At 42.2% G+C, this 23,270-nt stretch overlaps 1 protein-coding gene and 1 non-coding gene across 4 annotated transcripts in view; one reads left to right on the top strand and one right to left on the bottom strand.

The window, feature by feature from the left end:
- The window catches only part of LOC133258395 (phospholipid-transporting ATPase IB), a 492,425-nt gene that overhangs the window by 46,581 nt on the left and 422,574 nt on the right, over nt 1–23,270 (bottom strand). For all 3 annotated transcript variants that reach the window (XM_061434934.1, XM_061434933.1, XM_061434935.1), the window contains 2 exons: nt 17,207–17,295; nt 465–569 (listed from right to left, as the gene is read on the bottom strand). In XM_061434934.1, coding sequence (XP_061290918.1) covers nt 465–569; nt 17,207–17,295 — 194 coding nt within the window. The remainder of the gene's footprint in view (nt 1–464; nt 570–17,206; nt 17,296–23,270) is intronic.
- Nucleotides 11,078–11,184, top strand: LOC133258675 (U6 spliceosomal RNA). The gene has a single exon (XR_009740135.1). It is a non-coding gene; the product is annotated as a U6 spliceosomal RNA (small nuclear RNA).

A 23,270-nucleotide genomic window follows, 5' to 3' on the forward strand; every position in this document is an offset into this window, starting at 1 on the left:
TAGGTCATGTAATGCTGTCTGAACACGAGGAGCAAAAAATAATTTATCAAAAACAAAACAAACCATGGGTATACTTGGAATGAACAGAATCTACATGAACAAAATGCATTCTTCGATGAGCAGAACTTCAGGGCAGATACCCTTTAGCACATGACTGGGGCTGAGAGCAAATGGCCTGGCTTTTAAACATGCTTTGCTAACACTGCTGATACAGCACTTCTCCACCTGAAGACCACAATGCTATTTCTATTTTCTGCATGTCCAGACCCCATATAAGCCTCTGTTTCACCTGGGGGCAGGCCCAGGGACCTGAAAGTCAGATTTCATGTTGCCCCGAGAGGGCATGGTTTCTGTTTCACCCATCATGTGCTCACATTGAAAATCGAGAAGAGGAAAGGAAATCCCAGAAGGGAGGTAGGGAAAAGGAGAGGGGGTCCTGGGGACCCTGGCCTGGTGCTGCCCACCTCTTTCCGTTACTGTCCCGGAGCATTGCTCTGCCCATCACTCTGGACTTCATCTCCAGCTCCTGCACTTCCTCCAGAAGCGTTTTCTTGCAGGTGTGCTTGGCCCTGTGTCCAAGGAAAAGACAAGAAGGACATGACATGTGAACTCAGCTGTGACAACAGGCTGCTCCCCCATGGGCCCTCTCTGATGTCCTCTGACCCAGGCTGGGGCTTGGAGACACTGTGGAACATATGCCAGCCCTGTGCATGGCGAAGACTCCACCTCTGCAACCTGGGAAGCACCTCAAGTCCTGCAGAATGGGTCCAGGCCATGGGTGTCAGCAAATGATCCCCTAAGAGCATTGCTTGTGGCTGCAGAGCTGGCTGATGCCCTCCAAGTCCAGATAGAAGCCCAGGGTTCCTGCAGGGTCACAGGTCTACCTTGAAAGCTGTCTACTTCAGGACCTAAAGACCCAAAAGATGCTCTAATCCTCACCCAAGTGGACATATGTGGGTTCTTTGGACTGTGCCCAACTGTAAGGTCAAGAGCCCAAGGGAAACAGTCTTCTCTCTCCTTTTAGGGTGAAAAAAGTCACAGCAAGATGGAGTTATGATGCCAGGGGTCACTGTCATCATGCCAAACCCTTGATCTGAAATTCGGGTCAACACAAATATCTGGGCACAGATTTCCTTTCTTCTCTTGCAGACTTCAGCAGCGTAAAATAACAAACACAGTAGCAAAACAGGCTGGCCTTTCCAGCCTGTAAACCTCAAACGCTTTCCCTGACCTGCGGAAAGAGTTCCCTGCACCTTCTCCTGATTAAACTAAGAAACACCTCACAATGTTTCAATAAGTGGCTGATCGCAAAGGTCTTCCTAAAATTGAGATTAAACAGAGAATGGCTGGTTGGAAGCCATACAGGCGAAGAAAGGGCATTGACCGAGATACAGTTTAGAAATGAGAAAAGACAGCCTGTAAAAAAGCAGAAGACTCTAGCAGAGCAGCACAGGGCAGTATTCTTCTGAAAATCTTTTTCTAGTTTTTCTGCAGAAGCGCATGTGGGGTGCCCATCAAGCACCCAGACTCGGAGACAGAATCAGAACCAAACTGAGTGTGTCTGCAAGGACACAGCACCATGCATGGAACCTTCTGGAGACCTGAGCTGCTCCACGGAACCACGTGCTCCCGTCCACCTTCCGCCTTCAAGGAGTCTGGGAAGACAGTGCCCGGTTGTCTGCTGACACCCCAAGTTCATTTCCGGTGGAGAGTCAGAGTGGAGGCTCTGTGTAAGTGTAGGTCATTCATCTCCCCACAGGAAACAAGAAGTGAACCACACAGTTTTCACACCTAATTCCTTAACCACACCAAGCAGTGTCCTGAGACTCAGGGGCGATTAAAACACTGCAATTCAAAGCGGAGACAGGGGAATTTTCATTTAAACAAGAAATGAGAAAATGTTTAACTTTCTGCTGGAAAGAAGACAAAGAGAACATGACACTGTTCACTATGAATGAATATGCCAGGCCCAAAGTCTACCTTTGATCTCAACTGGGCTTCTGGGCTGTACTGATAAGAGCCATCTGGGTAAACAGCCAGCCCCACTCCACTCGGATTCACCCCAGATACACGGGTCCTGTGGAGTGTGTCTGGCTTGTCCTTACTGTTTCAGGAATGTCTTCACTCCAACATCCTCCCTTCCCTCTTCCTCTCTCGCCCACAGAGCAAGCAGCACTCATCAACCTCTAGACCAGCCCCCAGTGTTATCCTCTGGGCTGGGGTAGGGGAAGGGAGACACGAAGTAGGCTTGAAACAGGAAGGCTGGACCACAGGGCGCAGAGCACCAGAACCCTACAGCTTGGGCCGAGAGAAAAGAGACTTTGACCCATGGGACTGAAGCCGCCAGTTTTCACTCATTCATAAAACTGCTCCAGAAGGAAATAAGCATGTTGATTCTACTTGGCCTTGTTCACGTCCCCAGTAGATGAAAATGTGTTCATACCCAAGAGTTCTTCAGCAATTTTGTATTTCCACAAGGCTAGTTCCTGGGAGTCAGTCTAGGAACTTAACCAGTATGAGAACATGGCTAGTCTTCTGCCTGGAGTACTGCAGTAGACTTGATGCTGGCAATTTAAAACCATGTTTTGGGGGACTGTCCTCGTGGTCCAGTGGCAGACTCTTGAGCTCCCAATGCAGGGGGCCTGGGTTCAATTCCTGGTCGGGGAACTAGATCCTGAATTTGTGGTTGCTGTTTAGTCCCTAAGTTGTGTCTGACTCTTTGCAACCCCATGGACTGCAGCCCACCAGGCTCCTCTGTCCATGGAATTCTCCAGGCAAGAATACTGGAGTGGGTTGCCATTCCCTTCGCCAGGGCATCTCCCGAACCAGGGGTCAAACCTGAGTCTCCTGCATTGGCAGGAGGATTCTTTACCACCAGAGAAGCCACCAGGGAAGCCCAGATCCTGCCTGCTGCAACTAAAAATTCTCCATGCCACAACAAAGATTGAAGATACCACGTGCCGCAACTAAGAGCCGGTGAAGTCAAATAAATAAATAAAAATAGCTAAAAATATTTTTCTTCAAGAATCTTTACCCAATAAGGCCTTACTTAGAGAAATGATTCTAAGATCTCCCCTGCCAAAGTCTACATTCGTCATTGACTAAAATCTAATACTCCTAAATTTCAAAAAGCCAGACACTAAGTATTAACCACTAGCAAGGAAATCAGATCTCACCAAGAGCTGGGGCTGGGTTTGTTCTGAATCACAGCTTGGGCAGAGTGAACCCAATTACCTGTGGATGGCTGTTTCCCAGGGCTCCTCCCCCAACCCCAGGTCCAGAGGCCACGTGAGCACTGAAGGGCAGGTGGGCATGCTTAGACCCTCTAAGAGTGTGTGGTAGTCCACAATGAACCTTCAGATAGAGTGAAAGGTATTCTCCAGGTTATCAGAGATTTTTGAAATAAGTAAGTTGGCCTAAAACCCTGAACTTTTCTTCTTCTTATTTCTGAAATTTTTTTTTTTTCCTGGACTCCTTTTCTTTTTTTTCCTTATGGAAGGAGAACAAGTCAGAAGGAAACATTAGATTCTAAATGTGGATGAAAATGTAAATATAATGTGCCTCAAAAGAAATTAGTCTGGTTGGAAGGTTTTTTTGTTGTTTTTAAATCAAGGCCCTGTTGTACACAGAAATTTCTTATTACTTTTTATTTCCACTTAACTGCCTATCTGGGATTATAATAAGGAAATGAAGTCATTCTGGACTTCCTGAATGTACTGCGTGCTGACTGGTAAGGTACAGGAGATACAGTTAGATAAAAAGAGATGGGTCCCTGAGTCCTGTGGCCTTGGGCTTTATATTATTTTTATAAAGCAACATAAGTGAATTGTTGCTTTATGAGCATAAGTACATGGCAGCTTACCTAAGAATGCAGTCATGGGTAAACATTTTTGGAAGCACGTGAGCTAAAGGATATTAAAGTAGTTCTGGACAATTTAAACTGCATGCATCTAATAAAAATATTCATTAGCCAGGTAGCATCTATCATCAATTATTTTAATAAAAGATGTGTTAGTTTAGTCCCTCATGAAAATTCTGGTTAACAGGGTAACAGAAGAAGTTTTTTGCAATGTCCAAATCTGCCTTAACATAGTTCAATAATGGATTTTCATTCAGAAATTTGATAGACTTCACTGAAAAAAAATCACCAAATTGCCTCATGCTGTTTTTTCTTCCTTATGCTTAACAGTGCAGGTCCTGAAATGGGAGAGAGACTGGGCAAAGAAAGAGGGAAAATGCAGGAAGACAGAGCAACCCGCATGCACAGAAATGCACAATTAAGTCCCCTACATACGAACCTTCAAGTTGCGAACTTTCAAAGATGAGAATGTGTATCTGGTTCCAGCACGGAGCCAGCACCTGCTCCATCCACGTCAGGTGTGAGGGCCACTGCAGCTGGTCCTCCGTCTCCTGCTGCTGACGATCCTCCTCCCACCTCCTCTCCCTCCACCGGTCAATAAGTCTTCTTGTCTGTTCACTCAATGCCAGCCCCTGTGTGCCTGCTATTGTACTACTAGGTACTGTACTGTAAGATTAAAAATCTTTTATTTTTTATTTTTTTTATGTATTACTTGTGTTAAAAGAACTATAGATCACTACAGTACCATATAGCTGGTTATGTTATTTATAGTTGGGTACCTAGGCTAACTTTGTTGGACGTATGAACAAATTGGATTTAGCAAACACGCTCTTGGAATGGAACTCATTTGTATGTAAGGGACTCACTGTATGTTAAAAGGCAGGACTGCTTTGAGCTGGAATTTAAAAGTGTTTTCAAAATAGAGTTAACCACCAAATCTCAAAATCAAACTAAAATGTCTTAAGACTGGCCCAAGGCAAGAAGAAAGAATCACAGCAAATTTACAGAGGTTCCAGACACTGCCTCAAGCTGATTCATCAGAGCCAGCCCTCCAGCTGCCCCCTGACTCCCTGTGATGTCACTCAAGCTCTCTTCTCCAGAGTCCAGGGTGCAGCCTGGCACATCACGTGACAAGAAACATTCTACAATCTGAACCAAATGACAGGCAATTTTCTGCACAATTGGGATTAATATTTTTGTTCAGTGTGTAGGAAGGAAAAACAGGACAGCTTTGTAAAGCTGAAGAAAGAGAAATGACAGGTAAGTATCATGGCCTCATTAGAGGTAAGCAACTCGTAATACAGTTTCCCTGGGAGAAGCCTCTGAATTTACTTGAAGTGAAGTGAAGTGAAAGTCACTCAGTCGTGTCTGACTCTTTGTGACCCCAAGGACTGTATAGTCCATGGAATTCTCCAGGCCAGAATACTGGAGTGGGTAGCCTTTCCCTTCTCCAGGGGATCTTCTCAACCCAGGGATCGAACCCAGACCTCCCACACTGCAGGCGGATTCTTTACCAGCTAAGATATCAGGGAAGGCCCTGAATTTACTTGACTCAACAATAAATATTTCAGGCTGGGAGTGTAATAGGAGATAAAAGATGGACTCCTTGATCAGAAGCAAAATGTCCAAAGAAACTTGCCAAATTCTTGCTTTTGAGGAGAGGGATAAGTATAGTTTATACATTAACTATGTATTATTGGTTATATATTTTAGGCAAACACTCTGGACCAGAGGCTATCCATGCCATACAATCCAAATTAAATGAGACAAAAATGCATTTCAGGAGATGGGTCTGGAATTCAGAGGGGCCTTTCCTGCTCCTACCTGGCTGGCAACCCCCTTGGAAAGAAGTGACTTCCCTTTACAAATGGTGGAGCTAGAAGCAGTGTCCTTGTTAAAATGTAAATAGCACTAATCTGACAGTGCCAGGAACCACCCCCCGGCCCCCCCCCCAAAAAAAATCCATTTGGAGAGGATAGATAATTTGCTTCACGCAGACTGGGAACTCTCCCTTCAAATGTATTAGAAATGATTCAGAAAACAGAGGCAGCAGCAGAGATATTACAATCTGCAAATACTCTTTTTTGAAATGGTAGAAAGATACTCCTGCCAGCATCTCACTTAGCAAATATATCAGTCTCAGCAAAAATGTATGGCCGAAACCAACACAATATTGTAAAGCAATTATCCTTCAATTAAAAATAAAGAGGAGCTAAGATGGCGGAGGAGTAGGACAGGGAGAACACTTTCCCCCCACAAATTCATCAAAAGAACATTTAAACACTGAGTAAATTCCACAAAACAACTTCTGAATGCCGGCAGAGAACATCAGGCACCCAGAAAAGCAACCCAAGTCTTCGAAAGGAGGTAGGAAAAAATATAAAAGACAAAAAAAGAGACAAAAGAGGGAGGGACAGAGTTCCATCCCGGGAAGGGAGTCTTAAAAAGAGAGAAGTTTCCAAACACCAGGAAACCTTCTCACTGCCGAATCTGTGCCGAGCCTTGGAAGCACAGAGGGCAACATAACAGGGAGGAAAAATAAATAAACAATTAAAACCTGCAGATTGCGAGCCCTACAGTAACTCGCCCAGTGGAGAAGCAGCGCAGACGCCTGCACACGCCACAGCGGGGTCTGGGCAGGGATGCGTGGCGTGGGCTACATCGCTTAGAGTAAGGATCTGGACTGAATACCCCGAGCACTATCTGAGCGAAATAACTTGGGCTAGCAAACCAGACTGTGGGATATCTACCACGCGAAAAGCCAGCCCTAACCTAAGACACCGCAAGGCCCGCACACAGAACAAAGGACTGAACAGAGATAGCCGGCTGCAGACTATCCCCCACCAGTGACAGGCAGCCAGAGCTGGAAGGGGGCAATCGCAGTCCCAGAGAGACATTATCTATAAAACTGTAAGCAGGCTTCTTTGCTAACTAAGACTTCCTGGGGCTCTGGACGGTCAACATCTGCCTGAGAAGGTGCTCCGGTTGTATACCCAGATAACCGAGCGGTGGGGAGGCGATAAGTCACAGCAATCGCACTCGCCAAACACCTCATCACCTGAGCTGCTCGGACCTGGGAAGGGCACAAAATGCAGGCCCAACCGAGTCTGCACCTCTGAGGACTACCCGAGTGCCTGAACCTGAGCAGCTTGGACCTGCGAGGTGCAAGCAGCCCAGGGCTGGCCACGGATGGTTCCCGGTGGAACAACCTAGAGCCTGAGCAGTGTGGGCAGGGAGGCTACACGCACCATGAGCGGGGGCAGACCCAGTGTGGCTGAGGCACTGCGAGCACACGCAAGTGTTATTTTTTTGCAGTGTCCCTCCCTCCCCACAGCGCGACTGAACAAATGAGCCTAAAAAAAAAAAAAAGTGTCCACCACCGTCCCCTTTGTGTCAGGGTGGAAACCAGACACTCAAGAGACCAGCAAACAGAAGAAGCTATAACAGAGGGAACCACCTTGGAAGCTACAGGCAATAGATTAAAACCCTGTGGTTAGTACAGACTACATAGGAAGGGGCCTATAGATCTTGAGAAATGTAAGTTGGACCAAGGAACTAGCCGAAAATGAACCGACCCTACAATACTCACAACAAAACCAGAGAAAGTCCTAGGTATATTTTTACTATTTTTATGATCATTCTTTCTTTCTTTTTTTTTTTTAATTAAAAAAAAATTTTTAAGTCCTCTATTATTCCTTTAATTTTCACTTTTTTTTTCTCTCTTTTTTTTTTTTTTTCAATGTCATTCTCCCAAATCTTCCCACCCTCTCCCTCTCCCACAGAGTCCATAAGACTGTTCTATACCTCAGTGTCTCTTTTGCTGTCTCGTACACCGGGTTATTGTTACCATTTTCCTAAATTCCATATATATGCGTTGGTATACTGTATTTATGTTTTTCCTTCTGGCTTACTTCACTCTGTATAATAGGCTCCAGTTTCATCCACCTCATTAGAACTGATTCAAATGTATTCTTTTTAATGGCTGAGTAATACTCCATTGTGTATATGTAAAACAGCTTTATTATCCATTCATCTGCTGATGGACATCTAGGTTGCTTCCATGTCCTGGCTATTATAAACAGTGCTGCGATGAACATTGGGGTACACGTGTCTCTTTCCCTTCTGGTTTCCTCAGTGTGTATGCCCAGCAGTGGGATTGCTGGATCATAAGGCAGTTCTATTTCCAGTTTTTTAAGGAATCTCCACACTGTTCTCCATAGTGGCTGTACTAGTTTGCATTCCCACCAACAGTGTAAGAGGGTTCCCTTTTCTCCACACCCTCTCCAGCATTTATTGCTTATAGACTTTTGGATCGCAGCCATTCTGACTGGCGTGAAATGGTACCTCATAGTGGTTTTGATTTGCATTTCTCTGATAATGAGTGATGTTGAGCATCTTTTCATGTGTTTGTTAGCCATCTGTATGTCTTCTTTGGAGAAATGTCTATTTAGTTCTTTGGCCCATTTTTTGATTGGGTCGTTTATTTTTCTGGAGTTGAGCTGTAGGAGTTGCTTGTATATTTTTGAGATTAGTTGTTTGTCAGTTGCTTCATTTGCTATTATTTTCTCCCATTCTGAAGGCTGTCTTTTCACTTTGCTAATAGTTTCCTTTGATGTGCAGAAGCTTTTAAGGTTAATTAGGTCCCATTTGTTTATTTTTGCTTTTATTTCCAATATTCTGGGAGATGGGTCATAGAGGATCCTTTTATAGAGGATCACTTTTATAACCTATTACTTTGCAAAAAAAAAAAAAGACCCTATTTTTTTTAAAGCAAACTTCAAATATATATTTTTTATAATTTTTGTGACCTTGTTTTTCTTCTTCTTCTTTTCTTTAACATTGTATTTTTGAAATTCCAATTTCTACTCTAGATTTTTAATTTTAGCTTTTTGGTATTTGTTATCAATTTTGTACCTATATATTTTTTTAATAATTTTTGTGACTTTTTTTTTTCCTCTCTCTTTCTTTCTCTTCTTTTATATAACATTGTATACCTAAAATTCCAAACTCTACTCTAGATTTTTAATTTATGCTTTTTGGGATTTGTTATCAATTTTGTACCTATATTTTTTTTATAATTTTTGCGACTTTGTTTTTGTTTGTTTGTTTTTTTCTTTCTTTTCCTTCTTCTTTTCTTTAACATTGTATTTTTGAAACTCCAAACTCTACTCTGGATTTTTAATTTTTGCTTTTATGTATTTGTTACCAATTTTGTACCTTTAAGAACCCAATATTCAGTACCCATTTTTCACTAAGGAGCGAGATTACTGGCTTGACTGCTCTCTCTCCCTTTGGACTCTCCTTTTTCTCCACCGGGTCACCTGTGTCTCCTCCCTAACCCCTCTCTACTCTACCCAACTCTGTGAATTTCTGTGTGTTCCAGACGGTGGAGAACACTTAGGGAACTGATTACTGGCTGGATCTGTCTCCCTCCTTTTCATTTCCCCCTTTTATCCTCCTGGCCACCTCTGTCTCCTTCCTCCTTCTTCTCTTCTCTGTATAACTCCGTGAACATCTCTGAGTGGTCCAGTTGTGGAGTGCACATAAGGAAGTGAATACTGGCTAGCCCACTCTCTCCTCTGTTCATTCCACCTCATCTCATTCGGGTCACCTCTAATTCCCTCCTCCCTTTTCTCTTCTCCATGTAACGCTGTGAACCTCTCTGGGTGACCCTCATGGTGGAGAAACTTTTCATCTTTAACGTAGATGTTTTATCAATGGTGCTGAAGTTTTGAAACTACTGTAAAAATAAGACCGATAACTGGAAGCAGGAGGCTTAAGTCCAAACCATGACTCCAGGGAACTCCTGACTCCAGGGATCATTAATTGACAGGAGCGCATCAAACGCCTCCATACTGACACTGAAACCAAGCACCACACAAGGGCCAACAAGTTCCAGGGCAAGACATACCCAGCAAATTCTCCAGCAACACAGGAACACAGCCCTGAGCTCCAAGATACAGGCTGCCCAAAGTCACCCCAAAACCAAAGACATCTCATAACTCATTATTGGACACTTCACTGCACTCCAGAGAGAAGAAATCCAGCTCCACCCAGCAGAACACCGACACAAGCTTCCCTAACCAAGAAACCTTGACAAGCCACCTGTACAAACCCACACACAGTGAAGAAATGCCACAATAAAGAGAACTCCACAAACTGCCAGAATACAGAAAGGACACCCCAAACTCAGCAATTTAAACAAGATGAAGAGACAGAGGAATACCCAGCAGATAAAGGAACAGGATAGATGCCCACCAAACCAAACGAAAGAGGAAGAGATAGGGAATCTACCTGATAAAGAATTCTGAATAATGATAGTGAAATTGATCCAAAATCTTGAAATCAAAATGGAATCACAGATAAATAGCCTGGAGACAAGGATTGAGAAGATGCAAGAAAGGTTTAACAAGGACCTAGAAGAAATGAAAAAGAGTCAATATATAATGAATAATGCAATAAATGAAATCAAAAACACTCTGGAGGCAACAAATAGTAGAATAACAGAGGCAGAAGATAGGATTAGTGAATTAGAAGATAGAATGGTAGAAATAAACGAATCAGAGAGGAAAAAAGAAAAACGAATTAAAAGAAATGAGGACAATCTCAGAGACCTCCAGGACAATATTAAACGCTACAACATCTGAATCATAGGGGTCCCAGAAGAAGAAGACAAAAAGAAAGACCATGAGAAAATACTTGAAGAGATAATAGTTGAAAACTTCCCTAAAATGGGGAAGGAAATAATCACTCAAGTCCAAGAAACCCAGAGTCCCAAACAGGATAAACCCAAGGCAAAACACCCCGAGACATATATTAATCAAATTAACAAAGATCAAACACAAAGAACAAATATTAAAAGCAGCAAGGGAAAAACAACAAATAACACACAAGGGAATTCCCATAAGGATAACAGCTGATCTTTCAATAGAAACTCTTCAAGCCAGGAGGGAATGGCAAGACATACTTAAAGTGATGAAAGAAAATAACCTACAGCCCAGATTATTGTACCCAGCAAGGATCTCATTCAAATATGACGGAGAAATCAAAAGCTTTACAGACAAGCAAAAGCTGAGAGAATTCAGCACCACCAAACCGGCTCTCCAACAAATACTAAAGGATATTCTCCAGACAGGAAACACAAAAACGGCGTATAAATTCGAACCCAAAACAATAAAGTAAATGGCAACGGGATCATACTTATCAATAATTACCTTAGTGCTCGCTTCGGCAGCACATATACTAAAATTGGAACTATACAGAGAAGATTAGCATGGCCCCTGCACAAGGATGACACGCAAATTCGTGAAGCGTTCCATATTTTTAAGAAAAACTTATCCAGGAAGGAAAATTGGATTGAACATTTAACATCTCCTATTAAGTCTGACAATGATGTCTGTATGTCCTATTGTTTAAATAAATCAATTAGTCATTAAAAAAAAAAATAATACAAATAAAAAAATAATTACCTTAAACGTAAATGGGTTGAATGCCCCAACCAAAAGACAAAGACTGGCTGAATGGATACAAAAATAAGAACCCTACATATGCTGTCTACAAGAGACCCACCTCAAAACAGGGACACACACAGACTGAAAGTGAAGGGCTGGAAAAAGATTTTCCGTGCAAATAGGGACCAAAAGAAAGCAGGAGTAGTAATACTCATATCAGATAAAATAGACTTTAAAACAAAGGCTGTGAAAAGAGACAAAGACAGTCACTACATAATGATCAAAGGATCAATCCAAGAAGAAGATATAACAATTATAAATATATATGCACCCAACACGGGAGCACCACAATATGTAAGACAAATGCTAACAAGTAAGAAAGGAGAAATTAACAATAACACAGTAATAGTGGGAGACTTTAATACCCCACTCACACCTATGGATAGATCAACTAAACAGAAAATTAACAAGGAAACACAAACTTTAAACGATACAATAGATGAGTTAGACCTAATTGATATCTATAGGACATTTCATCCCAAAACAATGAATTTCACCTTTTTCTCAAGCGCACATGGAACCTTCTCCAGGATAGATCACATCCTGGGCCATAAATCTAGCCTTGGTAAATTCAAAAAAATAGAAATCATTCCAAGCATCTTTTCTGGCCACAATGCAGTAAGATTAGATCTCAATTACAGGAGAAAAACTATTAAAAATTCCAACATATGGAGGCTGAACAACACGCTGCTGACTAACCAACAAATCACAGAAGAAATTAAAAAAGAAATCAAAATTTGCATAGAAACGAATGAAAATGAAAACACAACAACCCAAAACCTGTGGGACACTGTAAAAGCAGTCCTAAGGGGAAAGTTCATAGCAATACAGGCATACCTCAAGAAACAAGAACAAAGTCAAATAAATAACCTAACTCTACACCTAAAGCAACTAGAAAAGGAAGAAATTAAGAACCCCAGGGTTAGTAGAAGGAAAGAAATCTTAAAAATTAGGGCAGAAATAAATGCAAAAGAAACAAAAGAGACCATAGCAAAAATCAACAAAGCCAAAAGCTGGTTCTTTGAAAGGATAAATAAAATTGACAAACCATTAGCCAGACTCATCAAGAAACAAAGGGAGAAAAATCAAATCAACAAAATTAGAAATGAAAATGGAAAGATCACAACAGACAACACAGAAATACAAAGGATCATAAGAGACTACTATCAACAATTATATGCCAATAAAATGGACAACGTGGAAGAAATGGACAAATTCTTAGAAAAGTACAACTTTCCAAAACTGGACCAGGAAGAAATAGAAAATCTTAACAGACCAATCACAAACACGGAAATTAAAACTGTAATCAAAAATCTCCCAGCAAACAAAAGCCCAGGTCCAGACGGCTTCACAGCTGAATTCTACCAAAAATTTAGAGAAGAGCTAACATCCTACTAAAACTCTTCCAGAAAATTGCAGAGGAAGGTAAACTTCCAAACTCATTCTATGAGGCCACCATCACCCTAATACCAAAACCTGACAAAGATCCCACAAAAACAGAAAACTACAGGCCAGTATCACTGATGAACATAGATGCAAAAATCCTTAACAAAATTTTAGCAATCAGAATCCAACAACACATTAAAAAGATCATACACCATGACCAAGTGGGCTTTATCCCAGGGATGCAAGGATTCTTCAATATCCACAAATCAATCAATGTAATACACCACATTAACAAATTGAAAAATAAAAACCATATGATTATCTCAATAGATGCAGAGAAAGCCTTTGATAAAATTCAACATCCATTTATGATAAAAACTCTCCAGAAAGCAGGAATAGAAGGAACATACCTCAACATAATAAAAGCTATATATGACAAACCCACAGCAAACATTATCCTCAATGGTGAAAAATTGAAAGCATTTCCTCTAAAGTCAGGAACAAGACAAAGGTGCCCACTTTCACCATTACTATTCAACATAGTTTTGGCCACAGCAATCAGAGCAGAAAAAGAAATAAAAGGAATCCAAATTGGAAAAGAAGAAGTAAAACTCTCACTGTTTGCAGATGACATGATTCTCTACATAGAAAACCCTAAAGACTCCACCAGAAAATTACTAGAACTAATCAATGATTATAGTAAAGTTGCAGGATATAAAATCAACACACAGAAATCCCTTGCATTCCTATACACTAATAATGAGAAAACAGAAAGAGAAATTAAGGAAACAATTCCATTCACCACTGCAACGAAAAGAATAAAATACTTAGGAATATATCTACCTAAAGAAACTAAAGGCCTGTATATAGAAAAGTATAAAACACTGGTGAAAGAAATCAAAGAGGACACTAATAGAGGGAGAAATATACCATGTTCATGGATTGGAAGAATCAATATAGTGAAAATGAGTATACTACCCAAAGCAATTTATAGATTCAATGCAATCCCTATCAAGTTACCAACAGTATTTTTCACAGAGCTAGAACAAATAATTTCACAATTTGTATGGAAATACAAAAAACCTCGAATAGCCAAAGCTATCTTGAGAAAGAAGAATGGAACTGGAGGAATCAACCTACCTGACCTCAGGCTCTACTACAAAGCCACAGTCATAAAGACAGTATGGTACTGGCACAAAGACAGAAATATAGATCAATGGAACAAAATAGAAAGCCCAGAGATAAATCCACACACATATGGACACCTTATCTTTGACAAAGGAGGCAAGAATATACAATGGATTAAAGACAATCTCTTTAACAAATGGTGCTGGGAAAAGTGGTCAACCACTTGTAAAAGAATGAAACTAGAGCACTTTCTAACACCATACACAAAAATAAACTCAAAATGGATTAAAGATCTAAACGTAAGACCAGAAACTATAAAACTCCTAGAGGAGAACATAGGCAAAACACTCTCAGACATACATCACAGCAGGATCCTCTATGACCCACCTCCCAGAATACTGGAAATAAAAGCAAAAATAAACAAATGGGACCTAATTAAACTAAAAAGCTTCTGCACAACAAAGGAAATTATAAGCAAGGTGAAAAGACAACCTTCACAATGGGAGAAAATAATAGCAAATGAAGCAACTGACAAACAACTAATCTCAAAAATATACAAGCAACTCCTACAGCTCAATTCCAGAAAAATAAATGACCCAATCAAAAATGGGCCAAAGAACTAAATAGACATTTCTCCAAAGAAGACATACAGATGGCTAACAAACACATGAAAAGATGCTCAACATCACTCATCAGAGAAACGCAAATCAAAACCACTATGAGGTACCATTTCACGCCAGTCAGAATGGCTGCGATCCAAAAGTCTACAAGCAATAAATGCTGGAGAGGGTGTGGAGAAAAGGGAACCCTCTTACACTGTTGGTGGGAATGCAAACTAGTACAGCCACTATGGAGAACAGTGTGGAGATTCCTTAAAAAACTGGAAATAGAACTGCCTTATGATCCAGCAATCCCACTGCTGGGCATACACACTGAGGAAACCAGAAGGGAAAGAGACACGTGTACCCCAATGTTCATTGCAGCACTGTTTATAATAGCCAGGACATGGAAGCAACCTAGATGTCCATCAGCAGATGAATGGATAATAAAGCTGTTTTACATATACACAATGGAGTATTACTCAGCCATTAAAAAGAATACATTTGAATCAGTCTAATGAGGTGGATGAAACTGGAGCCTATTATACAGAGTGAAGTAAGCCAGAAAGAAAAACACCAATACAGTATACTAACGCATATATATGGAATTTAGAAAGATGGTAACAATAACCCTGTATACGAGACAGCAAAAGAGACACTGATGTATAGGACAGTCTTTTGGACTCTGTGGGAGAGGGAGAGGGTGGGATGATTTGGGAGAATGGCATTGAAATACGTATAATATCATATATGGAACGAGTCACCAGTCCGGGTTCGATGCACGATACTGGATGCTTGGGGCTGGTGCACTGGGATGACCCAGAGGGATGGTATGGGGAGGGAGGAGGGAGGAGGGTTCAGGATGGGGAACACATGTATTCCTGTGGCAGATTCATTTCGATATTTGGCAAAACCAATACAATATTTTAAAGTTTAAAAATAAAATAAAATTAAAAAAAAATAAAAGTCACTTTTTATTTTATAAAAAAATAAATTAAAAATTATGAACTAATAAAACTTTTTCATGACATTAATTTGATATTTGAATTAATAGAGACCAAGATTAATTTATAATCAAGTTACTAGTCTCAAACTATACACTAAAAAGTGATCTGATGTAATCAAGACCACATTCTATTTACCTAAAACTAACTTGATGATCTTGCAAAACTGAAGAAATTTGGCAAGGCAATATATCGTGCCGTAATTGGGCTGTGTTATGAGCACAAGTCATAGAACTCAGATTTTCTTTCAGTTCATTTATTAGATTAAGAATACATCTTTCTTAGGTATCATAGTTTGATTTCCAAGGATTCCAATTCTATTTATAGAACACAGATTTAGCAGATAAAATGGACATAATGATAAAGTTTTTGAGAAATCAGTTATTTAATTTCCACTAACAGTTGTAAAACTTAGTGAAGAGAAGGAAAAAAGGAAAACACCCAAAATATGTGTTATAAAATCATCTCTCCCACCTTCTCTCTCTGTGGATCATTGGTTGTCAAGATAATGCCAAGATGAAGATTTTTTTCAAAATACATTCCTACCTCTCAGGTAGGAGCAGTTCTCATTGTGTGTGGGAGGAAGGGAGAGAGAAAAAGGAAATCTGATGTCTTCTGGAAGGTTTGGAATCAAGTCTCAATTCTCTACCTTAGAGACGCCAAATAATTATGCTTTGCCCAAAGTAATACCAATCCAGGAGTCTCAATTTTCAGGGAAGTTGGAAACAGAAGAAGTCATCAGGTCTAACCCTGACCTCAAAAATCAACCTGACCTCTTTTGCAGTATTCCTTCTTTTCCTTGCAGATGAAATAAAGTTTATTTTATCTTGGAACCTCGTAGCTTTTTTTCACATTGTAAAATAAGATAGTTAGAAAATAATATATTCTGAAACACAAAAATTGAGCATAAGTTATTTCCTATTGAACCTATGTGATAGTTTTGTCATTGTGATTAATCTTCTCATGACTTGTAAACTGACACTTCAGGAAAATTATATTTGAAGGGTTCTTACTGGGAATAATTTGGAAAAGCAAAGACTACTTGATTCTAAGCATTTGGTGATTTGAAATGACAAACATATACACACAAGTTCCCTTTAAGCATGGAGTTTAAAGCCAGACTATATTTGTGATCACTCAGCATTGATAAAAATCAATGAATTTTGAGGGTCTTGTCTAGTGATCCAGTGGTTAAGGATCTGCCCTGTAATACGGGGATGCTGGTTCAATCCCTGGCCAGGCAACTAAGATCCCACATGCCTGGAGGAGCTGAGTCCTTCCACTGCAACTACTGAGTACATACAACTGCAGAGTTCATGCAACACAAAGATCCTGCATGATGTGATGAGGATCTCGTGTACCGCAACTAAGACCCGACACAGCTAATTTAAAAAAAAAAAAATCAATGAATTTTGAGTTATGCTTCTTAACCCTGGTGGAATGGATCTGTAGTCAGAAATTCTCCCTTATAATCCTATACAAGCAACACCTCTCTTGACCTTCACACAGCCTGATTCCTTTTCTACTATATTCTCATATCAAAGTGAAGCACAGGTTAAAAGAAAAAAAAAAAAAAACCAACATCTTTTATATCTGCAGGTGTCAGGAGACCGGTGACTTCAGAAATCTCACAGCATCTAACACCATACGGTGGGGCTTGCTGAAGACTAATGGAGGACACAGGACAAGACCTGGGGTATCACTTTATCTCTCACTTACGCTCTCCATGCCACATCTTCGATCAGACATGCGGTGGGAACCAGAAATAATCCCAGCCAGAAGTGTGCAGAGCTCAGAACCATGGTTGCCTGCAAAAACCAGAAGTGACACGTGCATTAACACTGCTGAGAGAGAGAAACGTAATTCAATCAGTAGAAAACGCCCCTTAAGCAAAAGAAGGTTATTAAATTCAATGAAAGCTGAAATACACACTCAGGAAGAATGTCAAGAACCAACTGGTGGCAAGAGCCCCTCACCATGATCTCCATCAGCTCTTGTCTCCATCCTGATAGGCTGACAAGTTTTGTCTCCCTCTTTTATAAAGCACTTCAAGCCCCTTCACGGCAACAGGAGTGGGAGTGGGAAAGGAAGCAGGATTAGACCAAGTCTCATAACCGAACCTGAGATGCGATCTCTCGATGCTGCCCACCCAGATTTACACTGCCTCTTTAAGTGTTACATGCTGTGTATATGTCCATATGCATTGATGCATATGATGGCTTTTGTATGTTCTGTTTTGGAATCTCCTCACCTTAAAAAAAAAAAAAATTCCCGGGCCTCAAACACAGTGCATCACTCCAGGCCTTGATCCACTGAGACTATGGAGACCACCAACCACTGGACCCACCGTGAGATCACATGTCAGGAAAAACGCACGCGGAGGTCTCTCAGAGGGAGTGCACTGCAGTGTTCATAGCTCTTTGGCTATCTCTAGTTCCCATTTCTCATACAGAAAGCATAAACACAGAAGGAAAATTTAACTCCCCCACCCAGCCACAGCACCCCAAGCAAACCACAGGGAGGAGCTGAATTATCCAGGTTCTTTCTGCAGGTCCCACCTTCCTCCTCTAAACCTATCCCAGGTTGATGGAGCAGCAGAAGGCGGGCTTGTTAAAGCTACATTTCTGGGACTGCTACATCCTGGATCATTACCGGCTGGTATATTTATCAAAGAATACAGGTCATTTAAAAATAACATCTTATAGAAATGACAGCTATGTGATGGACTGGACATGTTAGCTAGTGCTGTGATGATAATCATTTTCCAAGACGTAAGTGGATCAAATCAACATGCTGTATGTACCCCTTAAACATACGATGTTAGATGTCAACTATGTCTCAATAAAGCTGGGAACTGCTTTTTGAGAAAAGTAAAAATAACATTTGGTGACAATCATGTATGTGCTGTTTAAAGTGGGTTCTGAAACATCAGTAAGAACTCTCATGGCTGAGGGAAATGAGGAAAATAATCTTTGAACCCAGTTGACAAAGGTTATGTGGGGATTTGGAAATATGGTTTTGTTGCTGGTTTTTAAAACTTGGAGCTGTTAAAACATGTCATGGAAATAACTGATTTTAAGGGTGTGTCTCCAGAAAGATTTTCTAGTGTCTTGATTTTCACATATTGACTAAGTTCGAGGTACTGAAATCTTTGGCAAGGGCGCAGCTATTGGTATTGAAATGGAGATTTAGTTAGATTGTTCTTACTCTCTTCAGTTCAGTTCAGTTGCTCAGTCGTGTCTGACTCTTTGCGACCCCATGAACTGCAGCATGCCAGGCCTCCCTATCCATCACCAACTCCCGGAGTTCACTCAGACTCATGTCCATCGAGTCAGTGATGCCATCCAGCCATCCCATCCTCTGTCGTCCCCTTCTCCTCCTGCCCCCAATCCCTCCCAGCATCAGAGTCTTTCCCAATGAGTCAACTTGTCACATAAGGTGGCCAAAGTACTGGAGTTTCAGCTTCAGCATCATTCCCTCCAAAGAAATCCCCGGGCTGATCTCTTTCAGAATGGACTGGTTGGATCTCCTTGCAGTCCAAGGGACTCTCAAGAGTCTTCTCCAACACCACAGTTCAAAAGCATCAATTCTTCGGCACTTAGCTTTCTTCACAGACCAACTCTCACATCTATACATGACCACTGGAAAAACCATAGCCTTGACTAGACGGACCTTTGTTGGCAAAGTAATGTCTCTGCTTTTCAATATGCTGTCTAGGTTGGTCATAACTTTTCTTCCAAGGACTTATTCTCTTAGCATTAAAAAAAAAGGTTTATTAAACTGGACTAGGTGACAAATGGCATTACTTACTCCCTTCTCCCCACTCACATACACTACTGAGTGAGGCATCCTTTTGATGTGCTAACAGCCCCACTGGGAAGAAGTCACCCTCAGTTAACACATCTTTAGCCAGTGAGGACTCGGGTTGGGTGCCAAACGCATGGGCTTCCCTGGCTGCTCAGTGGTGAAGAATCCACCCGCCAATGCAAGAGATTCCAGTTTGATCCCTGAGCCAGGAAGAGTTCCTGGAGAAGGAAATGGCAACCCACTCCAGTATTCTTGCCTGCAAAATCCTATGGACAGAGGAGCCTGGTGGGTTACAGTCCATGGGGTCACAAAGAGTTGGACAAGACTGAGCACACAGGCCAAATGCAGAGGAACCTCTTGCAGTAAATTAGAGGAAAGTGAGGCTTGGGCGTGAAGCTACTTGATAATGAAGCCACAGCTGGTGAGAGCCCAAAGAAGGTAGAGCTGGTCTAAATGTAATATAGCACAGCATCACATCTGGACAGATCAGGGATGCCGTGAAACAAGTGGCCAGGGATTAGAGCACGCAGAAACTTCTGTGGGCTCCTCATCACACACACACAATGTCCATGGTGCTCAGGTCCAGCCACCCATGGACATGGTGACAGACGAGAGAAGGTTCTAGAAATGAGGCTGGAGGAGCCTGAGTTGGGCGAGGTCAGTCTGTGTTTCCTGTTGTGGGGTGGATTCTGGACGCCGTGATAGCCATGGAGGAGGCAACCATGGCAGTTGCTCCCCTGCCTGGAGGAGGAGACCAAGATTGCCTGGTGCATCACCGAGGGCCAGGACTTGCCATAAAGCGTCCTTCCCAGTCCTTTTCTACAGAAAAAAATCAACACTGCAACCTCCGCAGGGACCCAACTCCCTCTCTAGGTGTGAGGTGTGAGGGGCTTCCTTTGGGAGGGACCTGGTGAGGTACCATCTCTCCATGAATGAAGAGGTAGACAACAGGAACCAGGTAATTAATATGATGTGTGTGCTGACACAAATATCCCAAACGGGACGTCCTTCATCTCACAGCAAAGTCCTCAGCAATCACTCCTTTGGGCATTTAGAGTATCTTTAAAACTCCAAGTGTGACCTGAAAGACATGTATATTCTAAATTAGAATGAAAACCACCTGATAAAAAGGTCATATTTTCCTGGATCTTCATTCTCGCCTGAAGATTTGAAAAATGGATCATTCCATATTGGTAAAACCAGAGTGTTCAAATACATATGAACTTGGAGATGCAGTGAATGCTACAGGATATGTCCTGGGGCCTCCAGGGTATGTGTGTCTCCCTCATCCGCTGTCAGAGGTGTTTCATGGAGAGAGAAATTAATTAAGGAGAGTGGACTTAACAGTCAAGAATACATGTCTGGTGTGGAGACTATTTACACATTAGATAACCAGTCCCTGAGGTGGGAGCTTAGAGGGGCAGGAGCAGGTGTTGTTAGGGGGACACAGAGGGGCCGTGGGTCACCAGGCTTCAATCACACGACAGTTTCGCTGATTCAGGTTTCAGGTGGATCCTACCTGGATCAAGGTTTCCATATTTCCAACCCACTGGATCTCTTAGGGGTGCTTCTCGATCTGGATCTCAGAACGGACACAGAAGGGACAAGAAGGATTCCCCCTGGGGACAGGACCACCGTCGTCTTCTCCTCCATGAGTCACCGCGAGCATTTGCTGGGGGTGGAGGGGCAGAGTCCTCGCCCCTGGGCAGCAGCCTCGGGATACCAACTCTTGCTGTCCTGGGTGATTTCTCAGCAGTTGAGCGGGTGGACAGAGCAAGGACTTCAGGTTCACACAGAGCTGGGAGGGAGCTGTGCCTCTAAGCTTTAGATGGTGACACCTGCATGGGGCCACTGCCCTCTGCCTGCCTTAATTTCCCCTAAGCAGCCACGACCAGGACAGTGGAAGCTCTTCCCTTTGAGGGGCTGTGGTACCCAGCTCACTGTCAGCTGTACTCACAGACGATCCATGCCACCAAAGCCCCGAGCAAACCTTAAAAAATAAGCCTGTACTCCTCCCTTCCTTGAAGTCTTCCTAGCTCTCCCAACCCCCAAACATCTGATCTGGAAACAGCTCTGCCTGTAAGATGACTTAGAGCCGCCAGTGAGCTCAGGGCTGGAGCGGGGCACCGTGTCTGAGCCCCCGCCCGCCCTCTGGCTGCGCTCCAGCCCTCTGCTGCCTTCCTGGAGCAGAGCAGCCCGGGACCCTCGATGAGACATTTTCTCCACTGTTTTCTTTACCTCTGACAACTGCAACTGAAACTGAGCAGCAGCCCGCAGCCCCCTAGGGAGCCCTTCTGCAGTTTTTTCCTCTCTCTCTCACTCTTGCTGTTACTTTTTACAGCTCCTCCAACCAAAGTTCAGATTGCTATTTTTTTAAGAGAAAAAAAAAAAGAGTCTTGGGAAGAAAAGATTTGACTTCATAAACAGTTCATGATAAACTGAGAATAGCAAATGACCCATCCCAAGGACCAGATTGAGAAATGAAAACTATGCTTTCTACTTTTAAAGTAAATTTATTTCTTGAAGCTAGAAACTTCACAGCAACAACTATTCTGCCTTCCCTTCTCCAAGGTTTTGGAGCACTTGGTACGTACCAACCTCAAGGTCCCTTTGTAGAGACTTGGGGAAGGAGGAGGGCCATCCATGCCTCCAGGGCCTCATCTCCACCCATTCACAACGTGTGTTGCGGGCACCTTCTCATCTCCATGGACACACTGCTGTATGTACACAAGAATCCACCAACACACCCTGCACCAGCTCCAAATTCCCCACAAGGGCTTCCCAAATAATAGATGTGTACTAGCAGCTGAAATTAGTAATGGAAGGAAATGGCAACCCACTCCAGTATCCTTGCCTGGAGAATCCCAGGGAGGGGGGAGCCTGGTGGGCTGCCATCTATGGGGTTGCACAGAGTCGGACATGACTGAAGCGACTTAGCAGCAGGGAAGCCTGGTGTGCTGCAGTCCGTGGGGGTTGCAAAGAATCAGATGCGACTGAGCATCTGAAACTGAACTGACTGAGTAACCGAAAATCAACCCTCCCACCTCCCCACTCCTCTCCTAGCATTTCCTACTTTCATTAGGTAACACCACCTGCCTCAGGCTTGTGTAAGAGATGGGTTTGATTTCTGCTTCTCTTCTTTTATATTAAACCTCTCTTCCTGGGCACTCCCACATATATTGTTTCCAAGCCCTACAAAAACCCCCTGCAAGAGATACATTAATTGTTCCCATTTTACAGATGAGGCAACTAAGGCTCAGGGCCAATTCAAGGTCACTTGTAAGGGGCTAAGTCAGGATCTGAACCCAGGTCTCTCTGACTCTAGTGCCAGGGCTTCTCCTGTGGTCTGAGATCCATATTCTCAACAGACAGTGGCTTTAATGGCTCCTCATAATTTTCTAGTATTTTCTTTACCATTTTGCTAGCATTTCAATAACTTTTATTTTAATAAATTGCAAGCCTTTAGATATGTATAATCCAGCTGAAAGTTTTAGCTCAGAAGTCCTACTCTATTGCAACTTTTCTGACCTTGTCTTTTTCCATTCTGCTTACAATGCAACATTTTTCAATGATGGATTTAATAACTGGGCTATTTCAAGGGAATGTCATTGTTCCAGAGGGTGATGCGATGTGCTGACCCAGTAAGAAGGCGTGCATTGTCTCAATTAACAGACAACAGAGTGCCATGTCCATAAAAACTAGACTCCAGTACTGGGACAGCTGTGGATCTGAGTGGGTCTCACGGTCCTTACTATTTCTCAGTAGGACAAGTCTTACTAAGGTTGGTACCTGTGAAGCAAAACCAACGTCTTAGTCTTCAAAGCATCTTGGCTGGCATCAACAGGTTAGGAAACAATCATTTTTATAAAAAGGTCTTTGATGACAAAGGTTCATATAGTCAAAGCTATGATTTTTTTCCAGTAGTCATGTATGGATGTCAGAGTTGGACCATAAAGAAGGCCAAGTGTCAAAGAAC

The sequence above is a fragment of the Bos javanicus genome, chromosome 12 (assembly GCF_032452875.1).
Source record: "Bos javanicus breed banteng chromosome 12, ARS-OSU_banteng_1.0, whole genome shotgun sequence".
NCBI lineage: Eukaryota > Metazoa > Chordata > Mammalia > Artiodactyla > Bovidae > Bos > Bos javanicus.